The following is a 27,499-nucleotide window of genomic DNA, read 5'->3' as shown; positions in this document are numbered from 1 at the left end:
AAATGACCAGAGTGGTGTGGCCAGCACCACGTCCGGGGGGGGGGGGTTCCTTTGTCTCCCCAGTGGTGATGTTTGCGCACTGCACTAGAGGTACTCGAGTCATACTGGTAGGAACCCACTGGTTCCACCAGCCCACAGGGGATTATTGTGTCCGTCCGTCGGGCAGGGAGGGGCTGGGTAGGGAGGGTGGGGCTGGGTGGGGAGGGGCTGGTCACCCCGTGGTGCCCTTATAAAACTCAACGGTTAACCTACTCACGCCGGCTTGTGCCCGCCCTCAGTCGGGCATATTTGCGGAATACACCACGCCGCCGTTGACCCTGGCCATTGACCGAGCAACCCAACGTTCCTACCAGCTCCCTCCGCAGGAATGTGTTTTAAGGCACTTTTCATGGTTGCTCACCCCTGGTGGTGGTGTCATTGGCTAGCTAACTCCGCGATGAACCAGGTGGCCTGTGTTCGATACCCGGTCAAAGCGAACATCAGTGATGAGTTTTATCTAAACCGTCGCGGGCCTCCCTTGGGTAACAACAGCCTTAATTATTACCTGATGCGGTCCCTAACAGCATTTGACGCTGTTGTCTGTGTAGGTTTTATGCGGGGGTCTTTGTAAGCATGCACACTCACATGCTTATAACGCGATAAATACTTTATGTATTTTAGGGCGGTGTATTCAATGTACTGCATTGACATATACTTGCACACGAGCCCAGGTTCGAGGTTTAGCCTCGATAATATTGCCACTGCCTGTACATGCAGCACTGTGCTTACAAGCACTTGTGTGTGTGTTCCAGAGCAGTGGCGGTATGGTGGTCAGCATGCTGCAATTCAATGCCATAGATATACGGGTTCAATCGACGTCCGTGACCACCAACGGCACGTCATCTAATATCCAATCCTAAGCATCTTTCTCCCTGTAAATTAACTTGGCCACAATGAATTCCTGGCGTACCGGATACATACTGAATAAGCAATGGGTATACAAACTGACCACACTTGGCGCTTGCTACCAACCCCACCTCGTGTGTACAGAGGGCTTACTAAACTAAAAACCTGCATTTTTTATTTTACCAGGTAAGGCCCACTGAGCTAAGCAGCTCTTTTTCAGAAGTGACCTGGGCACGAGTGATAGCTCAACGAAGTGGCTTATCGCGTCCAAAAATTACAAGCAGCCGAACACTCTAAACGCGTGTTTCTAAATGTGAAGGGAAAAACTTGACCCAAAGAAAAATCCACGTGACCACGGGGAAAGCATTCAAACTCCAAATATACAGGTGCCAGGATCGGGATCGAACCCACAAACTCCTGTATACCATTTTTCGATTTAAAGCTTTCGTGACTGCAGGGATTCATCTTCTTGGTAAAGGCAGCCTGTGTGGTGCTGACCACCCACCCCTCGTGCGCCGTTTCAGCCTTCGTAGGTGCTCGCTAACAGCATTTGGTCCGTTAAGGCTACATGTGGGATCTTTGTGTGTGTGTGTGTGCGTGCGCGTGCGTACGATCCCCGCAGTTGAGGTGCTGGTGGAGTTCGACTACGAGGCCCAGGCGGATGACGAGCTGACCCTGCACGTGGGCGACATCGTCACCGCCGTGCGCAAGGACAGCGGAGGCTGGTGGGAGGGCGACCTGCACGGCCGTCGCGGCGTCTTTCCCGACAACTTTGTCAAGGTGCTGGCACTCACCGGGCAGGCGGGCGAGTGAGGCATGACGTCACCAGACGTGTGACATCGCTGGCGTTCGTACGCGGGCGGTGCGAGCGGTCTTACTGTATGAGGCAGGAGGGTTGTCGGGGGGGTGCAGGTCTTTAACTTTCTGTCCATGTCCCTTTCATTGTTCTGCTGCTGCTGCTGACTCAGATAACTTGGCCACAATTTCTACTCGCAGTCAGGATGTGTGTGGTATCCGCTCGGTAAGTCGCGTGACATGCAGGGCACGGTGGCAGGACTGGTGCAGTCGTCACAATCGTGCCTTTTGCAGTCTCCAAATCAGCGTTGACGTGTATTTTTATTATTTTCATCAATCGTATATTTGTTTTCATCCTGCATGGACCTTGGTCTCCGATGAGTCTCTCATCGTTTAGAGAAAGTTTCGGAAATTTATTTTGGTCTTTGGGAAGCCCTGGTTGGTGAAGTAAATGAGCACATTTTGTTTTATCTCTTTTAATCGCACAATTTATTTGTTATCTTGGGATCCGTTAATTTGCGCCTGCCACGGTAATGTTAGTCCGTCGCATACCAGACGTCGCTATTCCAGTAACCCCCACGCGTCACTCCGGTTTGATCTCGCGAAGGGCTTTTGAAACAAATGTAGTGACTCCACCGCTTTGGCGGACCCACAATGCAACCCGTCCTTTGTTCCCCTTCTGGAAATAAACTGGACCCGTGGGGCGAAGCCCAATTCCTCGGCACTCCCCAAGCGCCCCTCCAACGTAAAGGTGACGGTGCCTGCGCGTGTTTTGTCTCGTGCCTCCTGCTGCTGGTGGTTTAAAGCCCTCCGCTTGAGAGCATTCTAAAGATTGCCTCGAGTGCAGTGGTTCTTAACCTTTACTGCAGACTTTGCACCCCATTGCTTCTCAATCGATAAAAAAAAAAGTAAAATACTAGCTTTACTACCCGGCTTCGCCCGGGACTTGGATTCACCACGCCCGGCCGCCTTTGTCTCCCTAGTGGCGATGTTCACACACCCCACCAGTTACTCGTTTGAGGCTGAGTCGATCAAAGGGAGGCCCAGGACTGGTTCAAATAATTGTCACTGGTGGTGGCCGTGAGCGGGAATCGAACTCGGGTCGCTGGGTTCGTAGCGCGGCGCGCTAACAACTAAACTACAATGCGTTAAGCCTCCACATGCGCGGGTCACGTGACAGATTTGACGTCACAGCTCACTTGCCGAGCAAAACATTTATGCATTATTGAGCTCCCCCTCCCCTCCCCCCCAAAAAAAACACACAAAAGTGTATTTTTATAATTTTTGCATGGTGTACAGTCTGGAAAGTACACACATCGCAAATTTCAAGTTTGTTGCATGTCGGGAAGTACGCTAAACATTTTGAACAGACACACATAATCACAACTTTGCCTTTTATATATATGGAGATTAATAAATACATAGGTTTGATGAAACAAAGTAGCTGTACTTATGTGCCCGTGCTTAATTTGTGTTTGGATGATTTACCTATTAAAAACATCTGGCCGTGTCTCGCACCCCCAGAAAGGGCATCTCACACCCCCAGGGGATGCGTGCACCCCAGGTTAAAAACCACGGCTCTAAGAGGGTGGTTTTGCTCCGAGCTTTCTTCACTGGTCAGACATCTTAGAAGAGGTGGGAGTACTCGCGCGTTACCCCTCCATACGCGACCAGCCTCTTTGACCCGTGGGTGTACCAATTAGTACTGCTGGGATGGACTCAAGCCAGGGGGATTTAAGAAACGTCCACGATTTTGTCTTCGACCGCCGCGATGTCCCGCACCTCCGATTCGCACGGTTTACTGCGTATGGTGTGAAAGAAGTTCAACGTACAGACCCACATACGGGTGATTGAACCGACGACCTCTGTCTTGCAAGTCTAGCGTGCTCGTCATTGTACCATGGCAGCATGTAGAGACTGGACTAACCATTCCTCTGAGTAATGCATTGCTCTACCCACCATCGACCATTCGGAAAAAAACAAATAAGGTCGGGTTGGGGGGAGAAAAAAGTTTCACCTCTGTTTTTCCACGTTGTGACGTTGGACGAGAGATGTGATGGGCGAAACTCGCCGTTATCATCGGCCGATTGCTCCAACTGCCAACAAACGACAAAATCCGACGACCGCTGCCACGGTTTTCTATCAGCCCATGTGACTCATTCACATAAATTAAAAAAAACCCACCTTTGGCCGTCGAACGCTCGTGACTGCCTGGCTCCACGCAGCTCGCTCGGCACTCCACCCTTCCTCATTCCCGCCGCCGCCGCTGCTGCCGACAGACTGGTTCCCCCGCCTTTCCCGTGGAGTGCAAGCGCCCGCGAGGCAGGAAGGGAATGTCACCGGAGCCCTCGTTCTCTGGGAGAGGGCCCTTATCTCTGGGCGTTTGCTCGTGAGGTTTCCGACGCTAGCCCGGGCCGCTCGAATCTGAGGTGGCGCTCGGACGTTTGAGCGTCCGGCCGTTCCGCCGCTGTGGCTGTAGTTTTCCGCCAACGCCGCCTCGTCGCAGCAGACATGAGTGAAAACGGAGCGAGCGATATGAAGGTGAGTGAAGCCGTGTTCAGCCGATTTAGAGAGGGTTTGTGTGTGTGCCCCACCGGGGCCTCAAATGAGTACCTGGTGCGGTGTGTAAACATCGCCACTGGGGTGACAAAGTTCGGACGGGCGTGGTGCTGGCCACCTATCTCCTTCTGCGCCGTTCCGGCCTTCGTAGGTGCTGCTCGCTAACAGCACTTTCTCCAACAGTCTGTTAAGGCTATACGGGGGATCTTTGCTTTTGTCTTTTTGTGCACGACCTAGCCTCAAATGTAAGTAGGGCCCATCCATTGTGGGGGTACGCAAACATCTGTCAACTTGACCCCTCCCCCCCTCCCTGTACGCACGCGGACTTTTTACACCCCCTCCCCCACCTGCGTACGTACACCTGACGCACCCCCCCCCCCCCCCAGAATCCTATAGAATGGCCGATATTTAATCCAAGCAGAAACCATCAAGGATTAATAATATTAACATGTCTAAGCAAACAGATAGTCCACCGCCGGACCATCTAACTCATTTGAAGGCCAATGTAGACAAATTATTATCGAGGCTTCACCCCCCCACCCCCCCTCCGTTTCCTATGCGTACGAACATTGTCAGTAGACCCCCCATACACAAGCGTACGTGTTTCGGTTAACTCCCCCTCCCCCCTCCCCCCTCCCCCCTCCATGCGTACGTACAGAGTGGATGGCCCCGTACCTGGTGCGGTGTATAAACATCGCCACTTGGATAACAAAGTTTGGGCGGTCGTGGTGCTGGCCACCCACCAGCTGATGTGCCATGTTCCTGCCTTTCATAGGTGCTACTCTCTAACCGCACTCGTCGTGTTTTCACGCTGCGTGTTGTGCGACCATCGTGACGAACGACTCGCATTGTGCCCAGCAGCATGCGGTGGAACCCAAGTGGCACGCACCTACGTAGTCGTCGGCAAAGTGGTTTTTGTGGGCTCCCAGCATTTCGTAACGCAGAGAGGTTTTCGTGGGTGTGGTGGGGAATGGTGGCGCATGGTTTATTGGCTCGTGTGTTTCGCAATTTAGAGCGGTTTGCGTGCGTGGTGGCGAGTCGTGGCACATTACTACCTGGGTTTCTTTCCCCAAACATGGATCACATCGGTAGGAAAGTGATATCTGGACCGTTCTGGGTCTCCATTAGGTTGGCTCGGCATTCAATGAGTAGCCGGTGCAGTGTGATGGTGGCATGGTGGCGGCCACACCACACACCTTTGTGTTCTATACCGATTTCAATAGGTAGTTTCGATCTAGATTTGAGGTAGTTTCACCAACAACCTCGGTGGAAATGCCGTGAGCTTCGTGTCCAGCGTTGGTTGGTGGGTGTGCGTCAGAGTTGCAGTGTTTTCAGAATAAAATGAATTGTTATGGATTTGTCTTGGTTTAACCTTATTTTTTTTTATATGCTCAGAATTACTCTTTGGTTCTTTCGGTAAAGTCACGTAGAAATAAATTAAATTAAATAATAATAGAATACGACGTTTCGATTGCAACACAAGCAACTATCATTAGGTACAAATGAATGAGAAACCAAAAATAGTAAACTTGGAAATAGAATGCAATGCAACACAGGGAGTCGGCCAACACAACAGTCAACACCCTACCTGGTTGATTACGTTTTTCCAAAGATTGCAAAATTTAAGAGAGAGACAAAACACAGACACGGAGATACACAGACAGACACACAAGCAGAGAGAGACTCACACAGAGACAAACAGAGAGAGACACACATAGGCACACAGAAAGACGTCTCTGTGTCGAGGCCTTAAATAGAGAGAGAAGGGTGGGGCAGAGGGGGAGTTGTGAAGAATTCCTGCCCATAGGGAACGGACGAGCTGGACACTGCACTTCTAAACAAACAAGCACGGAGCGTTACACGGTAGAAAGCAAATTTAGTAAAATTTTGAAGTGTAATGCAATTCAACACAGAGTCGGTTAGCACACAGTTAACGCATAGTCTGGTTGATTACGTTCTTCAAAAGATTGCTAAATTAGAAGTTAATAGACGTCTTTCTGTGTGCCTATGCGTGTCTCTCTCTCTGCTTGTGTGTCTGTCTGTGTGTCTCCGTGTCTGTGTTTTGTCTCTCTCTCAAATTTTGCAATCTTTGGAAGAACGTAATCAACCAGGTGGCGTGTTGACTGTTGTGTTGGCCGACTCTGTGTTGTATTACATTCTATTTCCAAGTTTACTGTGTTTTTTTATCATTCATTTGTACCTGTTGATGGTTGCTTGTGTTGCAATCGAAACGTCGTATTCTATTATTTTATTGTATTTCTTTCTACGTGACTTTACCGAAAGATCCAAAGAGTAATTCCTGCAGTCACGAAAGCTTCGAAATACTTAGAATTACGAAGGGTTTTGGTAAAATGAAAGAATAGTTTAATTATGTTAGATACCCTTTTACATTATTAAACCAACGCGTAAAAATTTACATATTTTAATTGGCAGTAAAGTTTCATGTACAGTGTTAAGAAGTGTGAACGAATTTCGATTTCCTTAATGTTAATTTAAATTATTTAGAGACGCCGTACTCTGTTTTCTGCGGTTTGAAACGCCCCGCGCCTGCGAACGTTCCTTGACTCCATCGATTTTCCAATGATGTTATTATAGACCCAAGGGTCACATCCATAAAGTTAGTTATTTTACCGACTGCCGCAGAAACGTTAAATCACAGCTCGTTGCTTTGGTTTACGCGAATCCCTCTTAGTCGAGCGTCAGAATTTCTTAAGCAAAAATTATTTTCTTTGAAAGCTCTCCCGCGCCGCAGACAAGCCTCCACGTTGCCACATGTATCACGTTACGGGGATGTCCTGGCCACGCGGGGAACGGAGATTTATTTTTGGAAATCATCCAGCGAGGCAGAACTTGACCACATTATTTTTATTGACTGCCGGTGTTTCTTCAGCCAAGGCAGCAGCAGCCGGGGGTAAATATCGTCACGTCTGGGGAAACTTTGACTTCTGCAGGGCGGATGCAATTTGAGTTCAGTGCTGTAAGCCAGTAGGGGAGAGAATGCTTTCTTTTCAAGGAGTTAGTCGTTTCCCTCTTGTGCACGTTAGAGAGTTGTTTCTCGCCTGGTACGCGATCACGCGTGCTGGACGTACGCACTGTCTGTATTAAGACGCGTTCGTATGAAGACTCTTTATAAAACCGAGCGTACCGTTACCTGCGGTCTATTATCCACTGTTTTGATGAATGCCTTCCCTCCCGATCGTCATCCTTTTATGCTTCTGCAATCTCACAATCCATCGCTGTCCTGTGCGAGAAAACTGACCTCATTCTTCCATCTCCATGGTGGACGTCCTCTTCCTTGCAATCTCTCCTTTGGCGGCGATTTCGTCGCCAGTCTTCTCCATCCGCACTCATTCCTTCTAGCGAGGTATACATCCTGCCCGGGTCCCGCTTAAATTCCCGAAGCCATTACGGCATCCCCGATTAGCGTTTGTTCTCCAATGTGTGCAATCCTTTTTCCGGACTCTCTATGTCATATTTGAAATCGTAACATCTAAATTGCGTCGCTTCGGTGGTCGCATTTGCCAACGCTGCCGATGAGGCCTCCATTGCCAGGGAGGGGAGGATGCGAGAACATCGCTGTGATCCCCCGTCACTGGCAGCGGGAACAAACAGAGATAAATCAATGAGTCCGGCTGAAGACTCGGGAAGGCATTCCACACGCGTCGCCGGCTAATTGCGAGGTTTGGCACCACAATGCCAGGAAAGTGGTCCGCACTCTTTGCCGCTGCCGCCGCCCACGTACACAACATTTCTTCGAAGCAGCGGCGACTTTGCAAACAGGCTCCACTGGCGTTAACGCTGTAAACAACACATTGTGGACACTTTTTTTTTATAGTACTCAAGTGTTGCAGTGGTGTTGCTTATTATTCTACCTGCCTTTATTTACTACAAAAAAACTATTTATATTTTACCAGGTAGGGTCCACTGAGCTTTGTGGCTGTTTTTCAGAAGCGACGTGGCCACAATTGAGAGCTCAACGAAGCGTTTTTTTTCACGCGGAGAATTTATAGCAGCCAAATAATCTGAACGCATGATTCTAAATGTGGAGGGAAAAACCGGAGGACCCGGAAAAAAACATCCACACGACCACAGAGAGAATGCCTAAACTCCAAATATACAGGCATCGGGGTTCGGATCAAACCCAAGAGCCGCTGCATACCGGGCGAGGTAGTTAACATCTCGCCACCGTGGTGCCTTATCAGCTCGTAATGACCAGCACCGTAAAATACAAACAACACCCGTGACCGGCACTGCGTGGTGAGGCCATCATCCACCAGTGAATTCACAAGGAGCTTTATATTGTTATTATTTTTCAGTGTGCGTTTAAAATGTAAGAGATGGCGGGATTGGCTTGGGGGATACATTTATCTAGAAGTGGATTGTTCATGGCTGATGATGATGGTGATGTTCCATACTTTTTTGTGGGAATTAATTAATGGCAGAGGCTGAAACTCGCCTTGCTGCTACACGTCAGAGCCCAGTTGAATCGCCAATAGGAGCCAGGGATACAAACCTAGGCCTCACATGTGCTCATAACAGTTACAGGGATTGGGCATACAAGGCATGTCCCTGCATCACCCAGACTCCTGCTATTGAGGAAATTACTCTTCGGTTTTTTCGGTAAAGTCACGTAGGTAAAAAATAAATAATAAAAATAATAGAAATAATAATTGAAATAAAATAATAAATCACGACGTTTCGGAGGCAACACAAGTCTCCGTCATCAGGTGGTTCCGTCACAGCTAAATTTACTGTATCAAGTGAGCTTCAAATCTAGAATTGAGGGAATTGCCGCTGATAGGGTTTGTCTTCGTATTCGCATCGCTTTTCTTGTTATCTTCAGCTAGCGTGGCTTTTTTTGCGTTCCATTGTACGGCGATTCCTGCTTTTTTCCCCCAAATACCACTGTTGATGAGCATTCTTGTAACCATACCTACGTCATGGCTGACAGTAACAACAACAACAGCAAAAAAAGCAATGACTGCTCTCGCGAAACTACGAAAAAAGGACCTCAAAATAACAACTGGACAAAGTAAAGAATGTCGATAATTATAAAAAAAAAATATTTTGAAAGCAGTGGAAGTACAGTGTGTCTTTGTGACCCAAGTGAAAGAAGCACACTTTAGCATGGCTGGCTGGCTGGCTTATCAGCTGTGCGTGCTCTCTCTCTCTCTCGTCCCATGACTCAGTGCGCGTTCCCATGCCCACTGTGTGCCTCTTACAGTTAATCCGCCCACGGCCCTCAGATTCCACGGCCCTGTCTCAGGCTCACAGTTATCACAGAAATCGGAATCTTCATTTGTCCTGGAGAAATGCGGTGAGCTGCGAAGCTCTTCCTTCACAAGGTGTTCACTCCTTTTGTTCAAATCTGCCGCCCGGCGATTTCTGGGATGGACAGGCCTCCCGCTAGAGGGAGCTGTCGAGAGCCACTCTTGAGGACATTTTTGCCCAACTCTTCCAGACATCTTTGTAGAGGCGGGAGTTACCCACACTTTGCCCCACCACACGCGACCTACCGATGGAGTAACTGGTGCAACCATTGACTCTGCTGGCTGGCTAGCGGTGGGAGTATTTTAATAAACTCAACACCATTTTCGCAACTACTCTGCCGAGAAACTGAACCAGTGACCTCATTGCCAGTGAATTCGCCCATTACACCAAAGCAACATCCACTTGTTCATATAACTAACTGGTGTTTAGTTTTTTTTAAAATAAATGCTTATTCGTCATCAGTCATCTTATGTTTTTTTTTAAATAGATATAGCATTTTTGTTCTAAGACGCTTTACAACAATTGTACATAAGAGGATAGTGGTTGAAATAAAGAGAGTGTGGTGATTGAAAGTGGTGGTGGTGGTGTCGTTGTGGTGACCATTGAGAGAGGTGGGAGTGGGGCCTGGCAGTAGCTGAGGGGCAGGCAGAGTAGGTATAGGGGTGTCGTGATAGGGGTTGTGGTTGGGGTGACATGGTGGCGGTATGAGTAGTGATAGGGGTAGTGATAGGGGTTGGCGTAGTGATAGGGGTTGGCGTAGTGATATGGGTAGTGATAGGGGTAGTGATGGAGCTAGGGGTAGTGATAGGGGTTGGCGTAGTGATAGGGGTTGGCGTAGTGATAGGGGTAGTGATGGGCGTTGGGGTTGGCATGTTAGTAGCTGGAGGCCGGGGGACAGGGCGTAGCAGTAGCAGGATGGGCTGGATGAAAGCCTCCCAAATCTGCAGCCATCTCCTGGTCCTGCGAGATAAACAAAAAGCGACAGATCCCCCGGATAACCTGAACAGACTGTTGGGGCAAGTGCTGTTAGCGAGTAGCACCTATGAAGGCCGGCATGGCACACGAGGGGGTGGGTGGCCAACACCACGCCTGACCGCCTTTGTCTCCCCAGTAGCGATGTTTGCACACCACACCAGGTACTCATTTGAGGCTGAGTCGACCTAGGGGAAGCCCATGACCGGTTCAGATAACCGGCAGTGGTGTTGGCCGTGATCGGGAATCGAACTGGGGTGGCCGGGTTTGTAGCGCAGCGTAGCGCTAAACGCTCCACTACCGCGATAACAATCGACCCAGCACCTGCAACGTCTCGAGGAGGAGTGGATTGACCTCTTGGGTGCGCGATTGACCTCTTGGGTGCTCATTTCATGCCTTGGCTGCCACCACTCCGATGAGCACGGTTGGTGCGAAAGAAGTTGAACACACACACACTTACATACACTCCACCGTGAGTCTTGACCACTGGCCGTCACGTCTTGCTCAACACCAGGATAAAAGTGTTAGTCTCGTAAAAAAAACTTGTTTCTAATTAACGCCATAAGGGTGGAGAGAATGAGGAAGGAGAAACAGGCCAAGCATGTGACTAAAAATCCAGCCAATCATTGACGGCTCTAGTTAACGCGCTGCTGTGAAAAAAAAAACCGTGCAGAAATCACAGCTCGTAAATTTATTCCAATCCTAGGCAGCTATAATCAGGATGCTGCTGTGAAAATACCACAAGTTCAGATTATATACCACAGATGATTGCTTGTGTTGCAATCGAAACGTCGTAATATGTTATTTTAATTTATTATTTTATTTTTAGACGTGACTTAACCGAAAAGAACCAAAGAATAATTCCTGCAGTCACAAAAGCTCCTAAATTAAGATTGAACCACTTCTCCGGGGAAGTTTTAAGCTTATCCTTTTTCTTTCTGGCTATTTGTTCTCTCTGCCTGTGTCCTCTCTTTGGAATTTTCACACTTAAAATTCTAACTTAGCAAATTTTGAAACACGTAATCAACCAGGCTATGCGTTAATTGTGTGTTAACCGACTCTCTGTGTTGTATTACATCACATTTCGATATTTTGCTAGGTTATTTAATTTTCGTGTGCCTGTCTCCTAATTTTCAAGCTTGCGTGCCCGTTCCACATTGTCATCTTACTTGCAACAGCAGTACGTTGCCGTACACTCATTGATATGCTAATTCTCTCTACCCCCTCCCTCTCTCCGTCCCCGCCCCCCCTCTCTATATTTAAGGGACCGTCACAGAAACGACCCCTCTCTTTGTGCCGATTTGTGTCCTCTCTCTGTGTGCCGTTGTGATGTCTGTCTGCTTGTATGTCTGTCTATAGTTTTCTAGTTAGATTTCTGTTGCTATTTCTTTTATGCCTGATGATGATTGCTTGTGTTGCAATCGAAAAACGTCGTAATATGTTATTTTAATTTATTATTTTATTTTTAGACGTGACTTAACCGAAAAGAACCAAAGAATAATTCCTGCAGTCACGAAAGCTCCTAAATTAAGATTGTTAAGGAGTTCTCAACAATTCCGTTAAAGGAAAATGGAAATGTACCCACCTATGCTAATAATACCAGGGAAGTCTTGATTTGAATGCAATTGTGTTTTTTTTCTGTTACTTATTAATAGAAAATAATTAGGTGGGCCAAACCCAGAGATGAGATAATGCTTTTGTAGCTGTGCCAGAGCCATGGGTGATGCACGCTTATTCATGGAAAAAGCGGACAACGTAGACGTCACAACTCTTCTAACCGTGGGTTGGTGTTTGGTTTCTATCTTGGTTGTGAGCATCAAGATGTACCAATTAAGTGACGATAGACGGCAAGGTTGCTTGAGAGATGGCAGGAGCGCGGGGGCTGCTTTAATACAGCAGTGGCTAGATAATGGCTTCATGTTCTTAGGTTTTTTCGGTAAAGTCACGTAGGTAAAAATTTTAAATTAATAAAAGGAAAATAAAATAGTTATATATTATTTTATTTTTATTTTACTTTTATTAATTTTAAAATTAATAAAAGGAAAATAAAAAGTAATAATTATATAATTATTTTTCCTTTTATTAATTTAACTTTTTTACCTACGTGACTTTACCGAAAAAACCTAAGAATATGAATCCTTGTAGTCACGAAAGCTTCAAATCTAGAATAGATAATGGCTCACGATTACATTGGCGCTTTGTGAGAAAATTGCTGTTCCCATATCTCTTGTTGTTGGACTTCTTGGTGGCTTGTTTTTCTCTCTCTCCCAGTAATTAATTGTCGCTGGGTTTTCTCTAACCGGCGGGAAGCGTCCCTTCATTGGTCACTGACTGCTGGCGTGACACGGAGTGGCGTTTACACACTCACACACACGCAAGGGAAAACACACGCAAGGGACACACACTCACGCATTCTCTCCTATCGAGTCCATTCCAAAGCCCCCCCCACTTCACGCCATAAACTGCACCAAGACCCCACTTACTGTGGGGGGTTAGGTAAGAGCCCTGAGTGTCGGTACCATAACCTGTTTGTCCTGTTGGCAGACGGCTTGGGTGTGTCCGTGTTGGCTCTCCCGTCAGCCAGGCTAATGTAGTGGCGGTGGCGGCGGCGATGTGCGATGTTTCTTTATGTAACGCGACTTGGAACGCGCCTTGCCTTGTGTCTGCGCCGCGCTCCGCCACGTGTTAAAAAAAGTGCTCGCTGTGCGAGAAAAAAAAATATTTATGCTGGCCAGACGAACGGCCAGATGGGGGTTTATGCTGGGAATGTGGGAGGATGAAACGAAAGAATGAATAGATTTTGATTTAAAGCTTTCGTGACTGCAGGGATGCATATTCTTGGTTCTTTCGGTAAAGTCACGTAGAAGGGAAATAATATAATAATAAAAGGAAAAAACAATACAATTCTCACGACGTTTCGACTGCCACACAAGCAATCAATGCTGTGGATTTCACACCTGATGATGATTGCTTGTGTTGCAGTCGAAACGTCGTGAGAATTGTATTGTTTTTTCCTTTTATTATTTTATTGTTTCCCTTCTACGTGACTTTACCGAAAGAACCAAGAATATGAATGAATAAATGTCACCGACAACGTACTTGGCGCGTTTCGCTCGAGATATGCGGTGGTGTGGTTGGTGTGCTGCACCGCGTGAACCCCGCGACCTTGAGTTCGATTCCTGGCCACTGCTGGACATCGTTGGCGAGCGATAGTCGACGCTGGGCCCCACGCCCCACTTCACCAAGCCACCACTGACCATGATGGTTGTTGAAGTCCGGTCAAACAATCCCGACTATCTGCAGCAGCATGTGGATGCCTTCATTCGGCAAACGGCTGCACGCTCGTGTAAATAAATCTACTCATTTAAGCCGTGTTCTGTATGTTTTAAGTTGGAACAAGAAAGGTTTCGAGAACACCATATCCTTAAAGTGTCAAGCAGTGCAGATTTGTTGACGGGAACTCTGCTTATTTATCATGGTGGCGGTTGTTTAAGTTAACGTTAGCCCGGTTGCATTTGTCGGCGAGTGTTTAGAATTTGTGAGGCTGCTCTTAATCCGAGAGATGGCAGTGTTGTGAGAGATGGCCACAGCATGAAGCTGCTTTCACCCAGCAGTGGATATACAATGGCTCATGATGACATTTACGTATATGAGAAACATGCTGATTTTATGACTGCAACTATTCATTTCCACAAGTTAAGCAACTTCTGTGAGCTATCATGTGTGTCCAGGTCGCCACTGCAACACATTCCTGCGGAGGGAGCTGGTAGGAACGTTGGGTTGCTCGGTCAATGGCCAGGGTCAACGGCGGCGTGGTGTATTCCGCAAATATGCCCGACTGTGAGGGCGGGCACAAGCCGGCGTGAGTAGGTTAAACGTTGAGTTTTATAAGGGCACCACGGGGTGACCAGCCAAACCGACTGGTCTGTCATGCGGCTAGGGGATGTCAGTACAGCATTTGCATTAACCTTGTCCATGTGGACCCTTCTTGTGAGGAGCGGTGGTGTAGCGGTTGGCGCGCTGTACTACGAACCCGGCAACCCGAGGTTGATTGCTTCTTACTGCCAACATCGGTAATGATTATCTGAACTGGTCCTGAGCCTCCCCCTTGGTCGACTCGGCCTCAAATTAAAGCTTGGTTCCGTGTAATAAACATTGCCACGAGGGAGACAAAGGCGGCTGGGCGTGGTGCTGGCCACCCACCCCCTCGTGTGCCGTGCCGGCCTTCATAGGTGGTGCTCGCTAACAGCACTTGCCCCAACAGTCTGTTAACACAGTATGGAAGATATTTGTGTTATCCCCTTGTACTTGTGGGTTGTCTCTGGAAATTCCACTGCCCTCCCACATGAGAAAACACATGCCAAAGTGGAATTGGGTGGAGTAGTGGCACTGCACTATGAACCTGGCGACCTGAGTTTGATTCCCGGCCATGGCTAATATCAGTGGCAAGTGATATCTGAACCAGACCGTGGCCACCCCCCCGCCTTCGCCAACCCGCACTGTAGCGAGCTAATCTACTTGACGACCACTCCCCATCACACGCATGCTTCCTTTTATTTGTAAAACCAAACTATGAACTATTTTTTTTATTTACCAGGGAAGGCCCACTGAGCTATGTAGCACATTTTCAGAAGTGACCTGGCCACAAACGATAGCTCAACTTGGTGGCTTATCACGTGGAAATGGAGATCAGCCACATACTTGAACTGTATGCTTCTAAATGTAGAGATAATTTTACCAGCTAAGGCCCACTGAGCTTTACGGCTCTTCTTCAGAAGTGACCTGGCCACAAACAATAGCTCAACGAAGTGGCTTATCACATGGACATTTATAGCAGCACGTTGATGCTAAATGTGGAGGTAATAGCCGGAGAAAAATGCATGCGACCCTTCTCGGGAGAGAGACACACACACTCGAAATATTTAGGCCTCCGGGTCGGGATCAAACCCACGACCTCCTGCATACCGGACCATGTAGTTAACACCTCGCCACCGTGGCGTGAGCCTTTATAAATCGATAAAGGCGACATGCATACAAATTGTTGCATCTCTGCTCGGAGCGGCATAGCCAGTAACCCCTGTACGAAGCTGCGAAGGGAGCCCAAGATGCGCCAAGCACAGTGTGTTCCGTCCTGCCATGTGCCTTTTGGGGGATGGGGGGGAGCACATGAAGGCCCTTCTTGAGACAAAATCAAGAAATTGTCAAAGGAGTAAGTGGCGCGGCGATACTCGCAGTCAGAGGTCGCAGACGCGAAATTGATGGCACGGTGATGTAGCGATGATGACACACCTCTCCCTGTGCTTGCTTTCAGCAGAGAAAAAAATAATACGAATAATCTGGAGGGGATTTATAGCGGAGAGCGGCGAGGGTGTACAGTGCCCATGCTGCTCTTTGCATGTCGAGCGGCCAAATATTATACCCCGCTCAGTGAGGCTGCGGAGGAATTTCGAGGTCATCTTCAGATATTCTTCTTAAATATGTATGGGCGTATGTGTGAGTGTGTTGGCGTGTGCGCCAGTGTGGATCTGTACGTGAAAAAATACATTTATTATTTGTGTGTGGCATTTATCTGTGCGAGTGTGGGTCAGTTTGTCCATATGTGCGTGTTCGCATGTGATGTGTGTCTTTGTGAACTTGCTGCGCTACGAACCAGGCGACCCAAGTTCGATTCCCGCTCATGGCCAACACCAGTGACAATTATCTGAATCGGTTTTGGGTCTCCCCTAGGTCGACTCGACCTCAAATGAGTACCTGGTGTGGTGTGTAAACATCAGCGTGGTGTTGGCCACCCACCGCCTCGTGTGCCGTGCCGGCCTTCATAGGTACTCGCTAACAGCACTTGCTCGAAAAGTATGTTAATGCTATCCAGGAGATCTTTGTTTTTGTTGTGTATGTGCTCGTCTATGGGTTTTTTTTTCTGTCTCCATTTGTGGAGGGGAGCGCTTGCGTAGTGGTTAGCACGTCGCACCACTAACCCGGCAAGCTGAGTTTGATTTCCGCCCCGGCCACAGCTAACATATCATAACTGCTGGACTTGGTCATAAATGTGTACCGAAAGGAAGTCCCAGGTCGTGTCCTGTATATGTAAATAAAAAACAATATTTCTTTACGCGAGAATTTGCATGGTGGGATTATGTATAATATTAGACAAAGACGCATTCTGGTGGTGCTTATTCTTTATTTTATTTATTCATCACGTGTGTTTTGTTGCATTATTAAATGCTTTTTGCGTTGAGTTTGTTGTCCTTTCCCCCCCACCCGCACCTCCGATTAGCACGGTTGTTGTTTGGCTACGTACAACATATAATGGTGACGGTGATGTTAACGTGTGCGTTGCGTGTGTCCCCGTGTCCGCGTGCGACGTTTCCCCGAACAGGAACTCAAGAGGGAGGACAGCGGCAAGAAGGAGGGCACGCTGACCCGGCACGGCGAGAAGACCGGCAACGTGGCAAACTTGGTGAACCGCATGAGCGTCGTGGGTCTGCCCGTCGGCATGCAAACCATGCCCAAAACGTCTCGTCGCGGTAAGTCCACCGCCGGCATCCGTCCTCCCTTCCCTGACCTCCGCGCCCCCCCCCCATCCCCACCACCGCCTCCCTCCGCTCCCGCCATCACAGTCCGCGCTCCGTACCGCATGATGGCCGCTTCCTCCATGCCGTTGCACGGTCGCTCGCCGGCGTTCCAACGCGCACCCCGGGCTTCCTCGCCCCATTTCATTTTGCGACGGACGCTGCGTGTCGCACTCGCTCGACTGCCGTGCCCATCTCCCGATTGCATCGATTGAGCCGGACGTGAATTGTAATCGGCTGCCTTCGTCGTCGTGGTCGATTGCGTTGGACCCCCTGTGACGACGGGAGCCGCCCCCCACCTCCTGACACACACGAAGACCGGAAACCCCAGAGAAGCCACTCCCCGGCGTGACGCGGCCGACGAGACACCAATGACATCGCCGAGTCTTGTCTGTCACCGCCCGTCCAGCGGCACGTGTGGGAGCAGAGATGACAGGTTTTTTTGTTCTCCCCACTGTGTTCTTGCTCTCCATTGAGTAGTTTCTCGACCCATCAATCGAAGGGAAATAATCAATCGAAGGGAAATAATCAATCGAAGGGATGTAATCAATCGAAGGGATATAATCAATCGAAGGGATATAATCAATCGAAGGGATAATTAATCAGTAGATAAATGAACCACACAATTGGAAAGCCCGGCTGTAGTTGCATGTGTGTTCAGGCGACTGACCATCCTATGGGGTTGTTTATGAGTGCAGAAGGAAGTGACAAGTGCTTTATTTTTCCCCGACTCTGGTACCGTCAAGACGACAAGCCCCAGGCAGTGCAGAGTAGCAGTCCATCGGCTCATAGATCCTCCTGTGACTTGGTTTCATTGCTTCCCTTGAAAACACGACGTTTCAAAGAATCATAAGCTGGGGGGGTGATGGTTGTGTCACGCCGTGGGCAGCAGCAGAGAGCAGTCGAACGACGCTGCCGCATTTACGCCTCCCACTTTCATCAATCCGCACTGACCGGGAAAGGGTGAAGTATGGTTAAATTATGCCCACGACCCAAACGACAAACTCACTTATCAGAAGTGATCTAGCCACAGATGATAGCTCAACGAAGTGGCTTATCATGTGCAAATGTATCGCAGCCAAAGACTCTGAACACGTGATGTTGATTCTAAATGTGGAGGGAAAAACCGGAGGACCCGGAGGGAAATTCCACGCGACCACGGGGAGAACGTGAAAACTCCAAATATACAGCTTCAGGGTCGCGATCGATCTCATGACCTCCTGCATACCAGGCGAGGTAGTTAACATCTCTGCGCAGCTGATTGACAAAGGGCTGTACGTGTACCGTGAGTTCATGGTGAGGGGGAAGATTAACATCCACGTGCAACACTCTACCGCTTGCGAAACTAGCCTCCTATTCGACGTGCTCCCTCGCTTGCCGCGTATGCCCGTCAGACACAATGCCACTCATCCTCCCACAATGCCACTCGTTGTTTTTGAAGATCTAACCCGAGAGCAGCGCCAGTACAAAGTCTCCACGTCGCGAGCTTGCGCTGGAGAGGGCGGCGATGGTGTCCGTCCCTCTCCGGAGGCTCGCTCGCTGGGCAGGCATTACCAGCTTGCTTTCAGGGCGTGGTGGCATCCGACACAGGGTCTCACCCTCCCTCCCTCTCTCCTGTGGTGAGCACAGAAAACACGCAGCAATACTATCCGCCGACGGACAGTTACTTAGGACGCCTTACACGTTTCACCCCCCCCCACCCCTTCTATGAACTTCGGCGCCGGCTCGTGAGAATGCTTCACGCGACGTGATCTGCCCAGGCTTGCTCCAAGCAGGATGTGTAGCCGCTGGCGGTGTACGAACCTCCTCGGCCAGCAGACCTGTTTTTCTTCATCGGTTTAGGATTTCATTTCCCAACGGCCGTCATTCAACTGAACCAGAATCCCTCTTCTCAGCCAGCCCCGACGACGCACACCCGCACCTCTCGTTTAGCACGGTTGGTTGGCTACGTACAGTCGGAAAGAAATTCGGCGTGCATATGTACACCATATTCTTAGGTTTTTTCAGTAAAGTCGCGTAGGTAAAAAATTAAAATTAAAAAAAGTAAAATAAAAATAAAATAAAAATCACGACGTTTCGGAGGCAACGCAAGCTTCCGTCTTCAGGTGGACGGAAGCTTGTGTTGCCTCCGAAACGTCGTGATTTTTATTTTATTTTTATTTTACTTTTATTAATTAAATTTTTTTACCTATGTGACTTTACCGAAAAAAACCCTAAGAATATGAATCCTTGCAGTCACGAAAGCTTCAAATCTAGAACATACGTACACCGTGCTTCAACACCAAATCGTTCCATCCTGAAAGGATGCCAAAGCCTTACCTGCGTTGTTTACACAGGCTGTGGGGGCAGTTCTTCTATTGTGGTAAAGATTAAGGTGCAGCCCCTGCAATTACTTGTTCATGCCACCGCTGACAGAATGCCATCCACTCGAAGCTCTAAGAACAAGTGGGCCTACCCACACTTTACCCCACCACGGGGCGTGCCTGGCGATGGGCTATTTGCTTGCTTTATCATGCATGCTGTTGAACTCTCCTGCTTGGCAGAGGGATGGCAGTACAGCAAGTGGATTAGTCAAACCCAGTGTTTGCGGACCCACAGATGTTAGCTTTCTTCTCGTATGTGTGGGGTGTCTCACGGTAATTTCTATAACACCGCGTGTGTAAAATATTCTTTAATGTGGAATTGGGCAAAATTCCCAATGCAGGACCCTCGTGAAAAAGTGCCTTGGGACTCTGCGAGTCTGGATAAACACACGACGGCGTTGTTTTTATTATGATCATAGATGTGACTGGTGCTGCACTTCGTTTCATCTTGACTTGCCTTCAGACAAATCCACGGATTCTTCGCCAGATAGTCAGGGCGTCTGCCAGAGCACAAATTGGTACCACCTGAGGTGGGAAAACACACTTCAGTGGTTACTGGATTATTTATATAGCCATTGTATAAGTATGATGAATTAATATAATCAATAATCGTAATCATATACAGCCCTCTGTCGATCCACGACTGAATTTAAGGGCCCTCCATATTTCTCCACGCTGGTTAGCAGTGCGGTTCGGTAAAAGGGTTGGGGGTGTCTATAACCGTTCCAGATATCACGAGCCACTGATGTTAACCGTGGCTGGGAATCGAACTTTTTTAGCTGGCTTTACATTATCGCAATGCCCTAACCACTGCGCCACCGCTCCACAAATTAATTAATTATTGCATTTTTACTTATTTAAATAAGTAGCTTATGGGTACTTTTTTTTTAATTGGGGAAAAAAAACTCCCAAAATCGGCGTCTTTTCCACCTCCATTGCTTACTGACAAGCAAAAGGTCTGCTTTGTATTCGTGGGCTAATTGCTGGCTTTGGTGCCAGCGGTTTTGAGCCCTTTCTAGTCTATACTCCTCTTCCCCACACCCCGGTTAATCTTTAAGGGGATAAGGTGTCCTGGATGAAATCTCACGCGGGCCAAAGCCCAGGGCCAGTGTTTCTCTCCGCTTGGTTTCACGCACAAAGAAATCGATGACTCCCTCGTGGGACCAACATGCCTCCGCTGTAAATGAGATGTATAGAATTAGAATGTGTATTTATACTGGAGGGATCCGATGAGCTTTAATGCTCTGTTTCACTGATGTCCTGTAGTTTCACAGATGTCCATGTATGTGTCTCGGATCCTCTCAGCTAATGTAAACACTCTCCATCTTCGATTAGCACGGTTAGCTACATACAGTGCGAAAGAAGTTCTACATACGTACGTATGAAATGAATAAAATATGCAGTGATAGGTGTAGGCACGTTGTAAGTGCCGGAGAGACTTTATGAAATTTGCAGTCTTCGTCTTATGCTTTCGTATGGCTGCTGATGTAGATGCAGAGCAACAACTAAAATTTCACTTTCAGTGGTCAAGCCCAGATAACCGTGTCGGGAGCAGGGGAGTGTATCGCTGCGATGTCTCCCTCGTATTTGTGGATCGGGGCATTGCGTCGGTATAGGTTGTACAGTCTGTTCTGCTCTTTGGTTTTTTCGGTAAAGTCACGTAGGTAAAAACTAAACTAAATTAAATCACGACGTTTCGGGCGCAACACAAGCATCCTTCTTCAGGTGGGGACAACTTAGCGAAAGCACAACGCTTTACCGAAAAACCAAAGCGTTTGAATCCTTGCAGTCACGAAAACTTCAAATCTAGAATGACTGCAGTCACATACTGGAGACTCGCAATAAACGTAAACTAGCCACACAAAGTAAACAACCGGCATTCAAAGGTCTTGAGACCCGGAGAGTGGCATAGTAATAGTAAAAATAAAAGAGAGGGGGTTGACTCATCAATCCTGAGCAAGCCACCTTTGACCCAGGAACCTTCATCGCGTTCCCCTTTGCACCGGGCAAAACAACGGACGTCATTTCTGCAGCACAGGTTGTGCACCGCTCTAAATAATTCAAAGGCAATAGATAATGATTTCACGAGGAAGTTTGTCCGTGTAGCATTTTTGAAATTGTGCCAGATGTTAAGGTTATTGTGAAGGTTCTAAAATGTCAGCTGCTAATATGTATTGGGAGTCTCTGCTCTACTGCAAGTCTTGCTGTCCTATATACGACGTTTACTTTTTGCGAAGGACAGTATTTACCAGTTAGGTTTAGGAAGCTAAAGCAACCGGTGATCCTAGATAGTTCTTGGATGGGCCACCACCATGAGCAGCAGGTTGTTGTAGGCCTCAGGGTTACGTGGTGGGCGACAGAGGGCAACGCAGCCTGATCCGGACGATGCACCGTGCTTCTATCCTTTCACCGTCCGTGTCTCCCTGCCTTCGCCAAGCCACACTGACCAGCGTCAAGTATGGTCAAATCACCCCCAAGGACCCGTACGGCCTAAGGAGGCCTTAAACCAGCAGCGGATTGACAAAGGGTTGTACATTACCATGCCCGTTTATCTATACGCGGTGCTGAGAACGATTTTTTTAAGGGCGCTTTATAAATTTGAATTATTATTTTTCACCTGGCAACCCCCATTTAGTTCTGTGTGCTTCATTTATCAGCAGGCATTTGGGTTATCCCTTCCTGGGGAAAACAGCCTGACTGCAGGTAAATTTTAACGGGAAATTACACCCTCAATGTCTACAACGCTTGGGCCTGATCCCATTGAATATCTCGTATACAAACAGAATCCTGTTCTGTGTCGCCATACAAAACTGCAAGTAAGTTTGGATCCATTGGCCGATTCTCTTCCCAAGCCATTGTTATCAAGCGCCGTTTGTTCATGCAAGCCAACTTTGCACCGGTACCGACCAAGCCTAGTTGTCCGCAGCAGAAGTCGCGATTTATTAAACGAATGCTGCAGTTTACCGGATGCTATTGACAAGAGCGACCGTCCCCCCCCGCCCCCCCACGTAAAGGATGCAAAAAGAAAATCGGCGTGGGATTCACGCGTGGAATCTCAGTGCTGTTGATGATCTACGATGCGATGGTCCCCCCACCACTGCGTTCAAGACACAGTCGGTGCGATTGCGCGACTCAGAAGTTGCCGGCTTGAAAGGAGGTCAGTCACGGGAGCGGCGAGGCGGGTGCCAGCAGCCCCTTAAGTGGAATGAATTCTGCAGTCACCGCTGTCGGGAACTGGTCCCAAATCACTCGTGGAAACCGCCCAGGCGTGGTCGCTGTACGTTGCCGCCATCTCCCATCCACTCCCGCGCGGCCCCTACCCCCTCGTGCCAGTGTCCGCCCCCCCCCCCGTGGGGCCCGGTTTCTTTGCCACTGTCCCTGTTGTGGCCCAGGATTGGCTCTCTGTGACCACGGACGGATGAGTGGACTGCCCTGATCAGAAGAAGAAGATGACAAAGAAAACGAAGAAACTATAATAGGAGGTATTTTTTAATAGAGCTAGTCAAATGAGTAACGTTGCAGCGTAGCAGCCCACCGAACTGGGAGTGCATCATAAGATGGTCATGATTGGACAAATAATGAATGAACTATAGCAGGGACTCGCAGTGAGTGGGCTTGGGCAAGACTTGTCTCTTGAAGGAATGATGGCAGATGGCGATGAAGAAAATACAGAATGGCACCCAAGGGGACGGAGTGATGAAATTGGCTAGAGTGTGCTGGTGTTGGGCGGATCGTTGCATCTTGCGATCGTGAGAGATGGCTGGCTGCTTGGTTGGGGAGTCCTTGATCCAGCAGTGGACTAACTAATGTTGATGATGAGTTTATTTTTTTTACATTCGGGTGGCGCTTTAACACGAGGAGATGTTTCTGTCATTGCTGCTCTGTCGTGGTGCCGCCGCTCTCCTCGGCTGCATCAGGGAGAAGGGAGAGAATTGGCTTCGCACTGGGGAACAGCTGTGGGGTAGAACAAGTAGAGAACGCGTTATCCTCAAAATAAATCCGAATAACAACTTAATGAAATGTGGGCACCGTGATTGAGAGGCTTCCAAGTTAACACTTTCCCGTTCCGATACATCTGCAGGGTGTGGGTGGGTCCTGTTCACCGCTGAATCTCGGAACGCGCATGCGGTTCAGCGTTAATTTTATTTCGAGGGGCATTGTTTTTAAAGACATTGTACTCACCACGGAGAACCGTAGCGATAACGAGTGCAACAACAACAACCGCCATTCGCCACTAACTGGGGGTGACGTCACCACGACGCTTGTGCCAGGCCATATGCACCTTGAGGCCACGTGAAGTGTCGAACGCCCGCCGGCAGGAGGTCACGGGGCAGACTCAGGTGCCACGGGTCGACTGACTGAGATGACCAAGATGACTGGCTGATGCCAACACTGTGCCACACGCCCTTCCCGCATGGCCTTGTGGGAGCCTCCATACGTCTTTCGACCTTGATGTACGGAAAAAGTTATTTTCTTTTTTCTTCCGATTCCGTTCTGATGACGTACACGTCTGTCATCGGATTGATCGATTTAAATGCAATAATCGACTACTAGTTTTGGGTCGATTACCCAGGCCCCTTTAGAGCTTGACGCGGCTGATGATGTAAATTACATCGCCAAGCCTCCGCCCGTCACCTCCCGACCAGCGGCACATGCCGTGAAACGGAGGCGCGAAACCTTTTTTTCCTTCCCCAACTGTTTTTGTGCGATGCGATTAGTCGAGCAATCGAACCGATGGTCGCTCAGAGTAATGGGAATCAAGATCTTTATTTATCCGCGAGGAATCCCACAAGCTATGAAGCTGTGTTCAGAGATGGGGTGGGGGGGGGTTGCAGCTGTCGACAGGCCTGTGATGTGGCGCTCTGTAGAATTGGTGGCTCGTGCACATTTGTGAAGCTCCCAAACCCCAGATGGGTTGTGAGTTTAGGAGGAGATGGCAGCACAGAAAATGTGTTCATGAACCCGCCTGTTTATAGATCTTTTTTTTCGTATCCACTTGGATGCATACATTTTCCTCGGTTTCCCCACTCGCATATTAAACACTGCTTAATAAATGTCATTGGGCCAAACAACCAAATCCAGGAATCTCATGCAAAAGAGTGTTTGGCACATTGAGGCTTTCCTGAATAGATAATTGACCTTTGTTTTACATTATAATTAGCGTAACTTTAAATTGGTGACAGTGGTTAACACACTGCGCGAATGAACCCGGCAATAGAATTTGATTCTCCACCACAGCGGTTAATCCCCTTTCGCCAATCCGCACTCACCAGGATGGTGAAGTATGGTCAAACATCCCAACAACGGGGATACGGCATCGAGCGACCTTCATCCAGCAGTGGATCGAAGAAGGGATGCAAAACCTGATCCATTCCTTGAAACGTCCTGTATGTACGCCTTTTGGCGTCATCTGGTCCAACACCTGTGGAGACTAGCCTCTAAGAAAAGCTGTCTCGGGTGTGGACCAATCAATTTCAAGGCTAGTGCATATCATTATCAGAGTTGTCTCTTTTTGTTTGCATTTTGACTTCAAGTGGTGTGGTTATTGCAAACATGACCCCCTTGTATAAAGGTGTCAGTTTTTTTTGTGCCAGATAAAAGGGTAAAAACCTATTACTACCTCCTGTGTGGAGTTATGTACGTATGTCAGTCCCTCCAGAAAAACGCGGAGTTTTTTGGTGATTGTTGCGGGCAAAAATCGTTGATTATGCGGCACGTTTTCTTAAAAAATGCGATGGAATATGCGGGATATTTATGCAATTTTATGCGATTAAATTGCGGGAACTTGCAAAAATTGCGGGAACTTGCAAAAACTGCGGTTTGATGAAAAAGAGAAAAAAAAGTGATTCCCCCAACACCCTATTCACTAGGCTACTACTTTAATGTAAAGAGTCATTTCTTATTACTTCCTATGATAAGCAAGCATACTACATCACAGAAAGTGCTGGGAATATTTAAGTTCTCATCTTGTTTTATTTCAGACCTTAACAAACAGATGGCTCAAACTTACAAAACATTGAGTCGAACAAGTTCTGTAGCTTTACAAAATGAATATGCTACAACTTCTGTAAAAATGAATAAATAAAATATTAAAAAATTAAATGTGTGCTTCCTGTTTTACAGAGGTAGCTATACAAAACAGACATCTTCTGTTAAAATAAGTGTTTTCAATGCACAGTAACGTAAGCAATACAGTAACAGTACAGTCTTACAGTAATGTAAATTTACATACTACTAACAAAAAAGTGCAATCTTACAACTGTAAAGTTGCATAAACTCTCATCATGGTTTCATTGGCATCGCGGGGTTTGCAGCTTTTCAATGATGTCGCGTAATGAGTGACGTCACTTCATAACGTTCCCATGGCAACAGGGGAAATGGCTGCGCTTGTGTGAAGTAAACGCAACATTTTTCAACTTTCTGCTAAGATATATGTGACTTTTTGCAACGAAAATGCGGGGATTATGAAATCATGCAAGCCCGTATATTTTGCGCGCGGAAATCTGCAATTTATGCGGCGAAAGTGCGGCGTATTTGAAAAAACGCGCCCCCCGCATAAATATGCGGACTTTGGCTGATTTTGCATGGAATCATGCGATCGCATAATCGCGTTTTTCTGGAGGGACTGGTATGTACGTTGAACTTCTTTCACGCGCGTACGTAGCCAACCGTGCTTATCGGAGGTGCGGTTAGGGATGGACAACAAACCGAACGCAGAAAGCGTTCCTAAAGAAATGAGGGGTTAAGAGGAGTGGCCAGGTGTTCTTTAGACGGCGCACCATCTAATAGGTGTTTATACAACGCCGGCGATTAGAAGACGAGCCTGGGAAGACGCGGAGCGGACGCAGTGCGCCTGCGCGTGCCCTCCTTGTTTGTTGTTGCTGCTGCTGCGATATCATCGGCCGTGGCCGTTGCAGAGGTCCCACTCGTTGTGTGTGCCACACCCTTGGGTGTACGGTTACTCGGGAGTGCTCATGCACACAGTGTGCTGCATGACACGCTGCTCGCACAGCGTTTACCGCACCGCACACCGTGTACCGCACCGTTCACAATGTACCGCACCACACCTCATGTACCGCACCGTGTACCGCACCGTTCTCCATGTACCACACCGTTCACCATGTACCGCACCGCTCACCATGTACCGCACCATTCACCATGTACCGCACCGCTCACCATGTACCGCACCGTTCACCGTGTACCACACCGTTCACCATGTACCACACCGTTCTCCATGTACCACACCGTTCACCGTGTACCGCACCGCTCACCATGTACCGTACCGCACCGCACGCCGTGTACTACACCAGTGCACCGCACACACCACACCATGTACCCCCACCACACCGCCACCGCACGTGTACCGCAGACGGTTCTCCGCACTGCACCACACCGCTCGCTCGCCACGCTGCTCACCACGTCACCACAACAGTGGGGGTAATCGCAAGCGAGGATGGCGCGGTGGAGCCAGGCCTCGTGAAGGTGATCGATTGAACAACACAACAGAGACCTGCCACCCGCCCCCTCTCTGCCAGCGAGCCCTGCCTGAATTGATGGCCCTGCCCTACGCAAAACCAAAAATATACCGTCGCACACTGAGACCGGGGAAGTCGCACGCATCGACGGACGTGGCACGGTGGTGGTGGTGCTGCTGTTGCTTAACAGGTCATGCCGGTCAGGTTGGGTTAATCCCTGGGTTGCACAGCGAGCCCCAGCTCAGCTGTGTCTGCTTCTGGTTATGCAGCGCGATGCCAAAAAAAGGGCCCTGCCGTACGTGACACATTCTTAACTTGTCCGCAAATGTCTTTCATCAAAAGTTCCTTCTTTCTTTTTCTGCCCTGTAGCCAACTTTCTAACTCTTGCCCCCTCCTAAGAATAACTTTTTGCTTAAGTTCTCTTTCCTGCACTCGCTTATCTATTATGCCCTCGATCGTGCTGCTGCTCGTTGCTTTCCGCTCGGGAGTCGTGGTCAGCATCTGTGATTTAATGAAGAAATGCACACTTAGCCCCTTCCCCGCGTGTACATCATCTCGACATTCGGTCACATGCGGTCGTCTTATAAATCCAAGTTGCGTTGAAATCACA

At 48.4% G+C, this 27,499-nt stretch overlaps 1 protein-coding gene across 6 annotated transcripts in view; it reads left to right on the top strand.

Annotated features, from left to right (window-relative positions):
• Nucleotides 1–27,499, top strand: part of SH3KBP1 (SH3 domain containing kinase binding protein 1) — a 74,578-nt gene that overhangs the window by 14,165 nt on the left and 32,914 nt on the right. For 4 of the 6 annotated variants that reach the window (XM_078615560.1, XM_078615559.1, XM_078615558.1 and 1 more), the window contains exons 2-3: nt 1,508–1,665; nt 16,859–17,006. In XM_078615560.1, coding sequence (XP_078471686.1) covers nt 1,508–1,665; nt 16,859–17,006 — 306 coding nt within the window. Of the gene's footprint in view, nt 1–1,507; nt 1,666–3,891; nt 4,222–16,858; nt 17,007–27,499 lie in introns of those variants that run through there. The other 2 variants (XM_078615561.1, XM_078615563.1) reach the window with 2 other exon arrangements.

Source organism: Lampetra planeri, chromosome 47, assembly GCF_965212315.1.
Source record: "Lampetra planeri chromosome 47, kcLamPlan1.2.h2, whole genome shotgun sequence".
In the NCBI taxonomy this organism is placed as follows: domain Eukaryota; kingdom Metazoa; phylum Chordata; class Hyperoartia; order Petromyzontiformes; family Petromyzontidae; genus Lampetra; species Lampetra planeri.
Note: the sequence above shows the minus strand (reverse complement) of the source record. Positions and strands in the feature narration are given on the sequence as shown.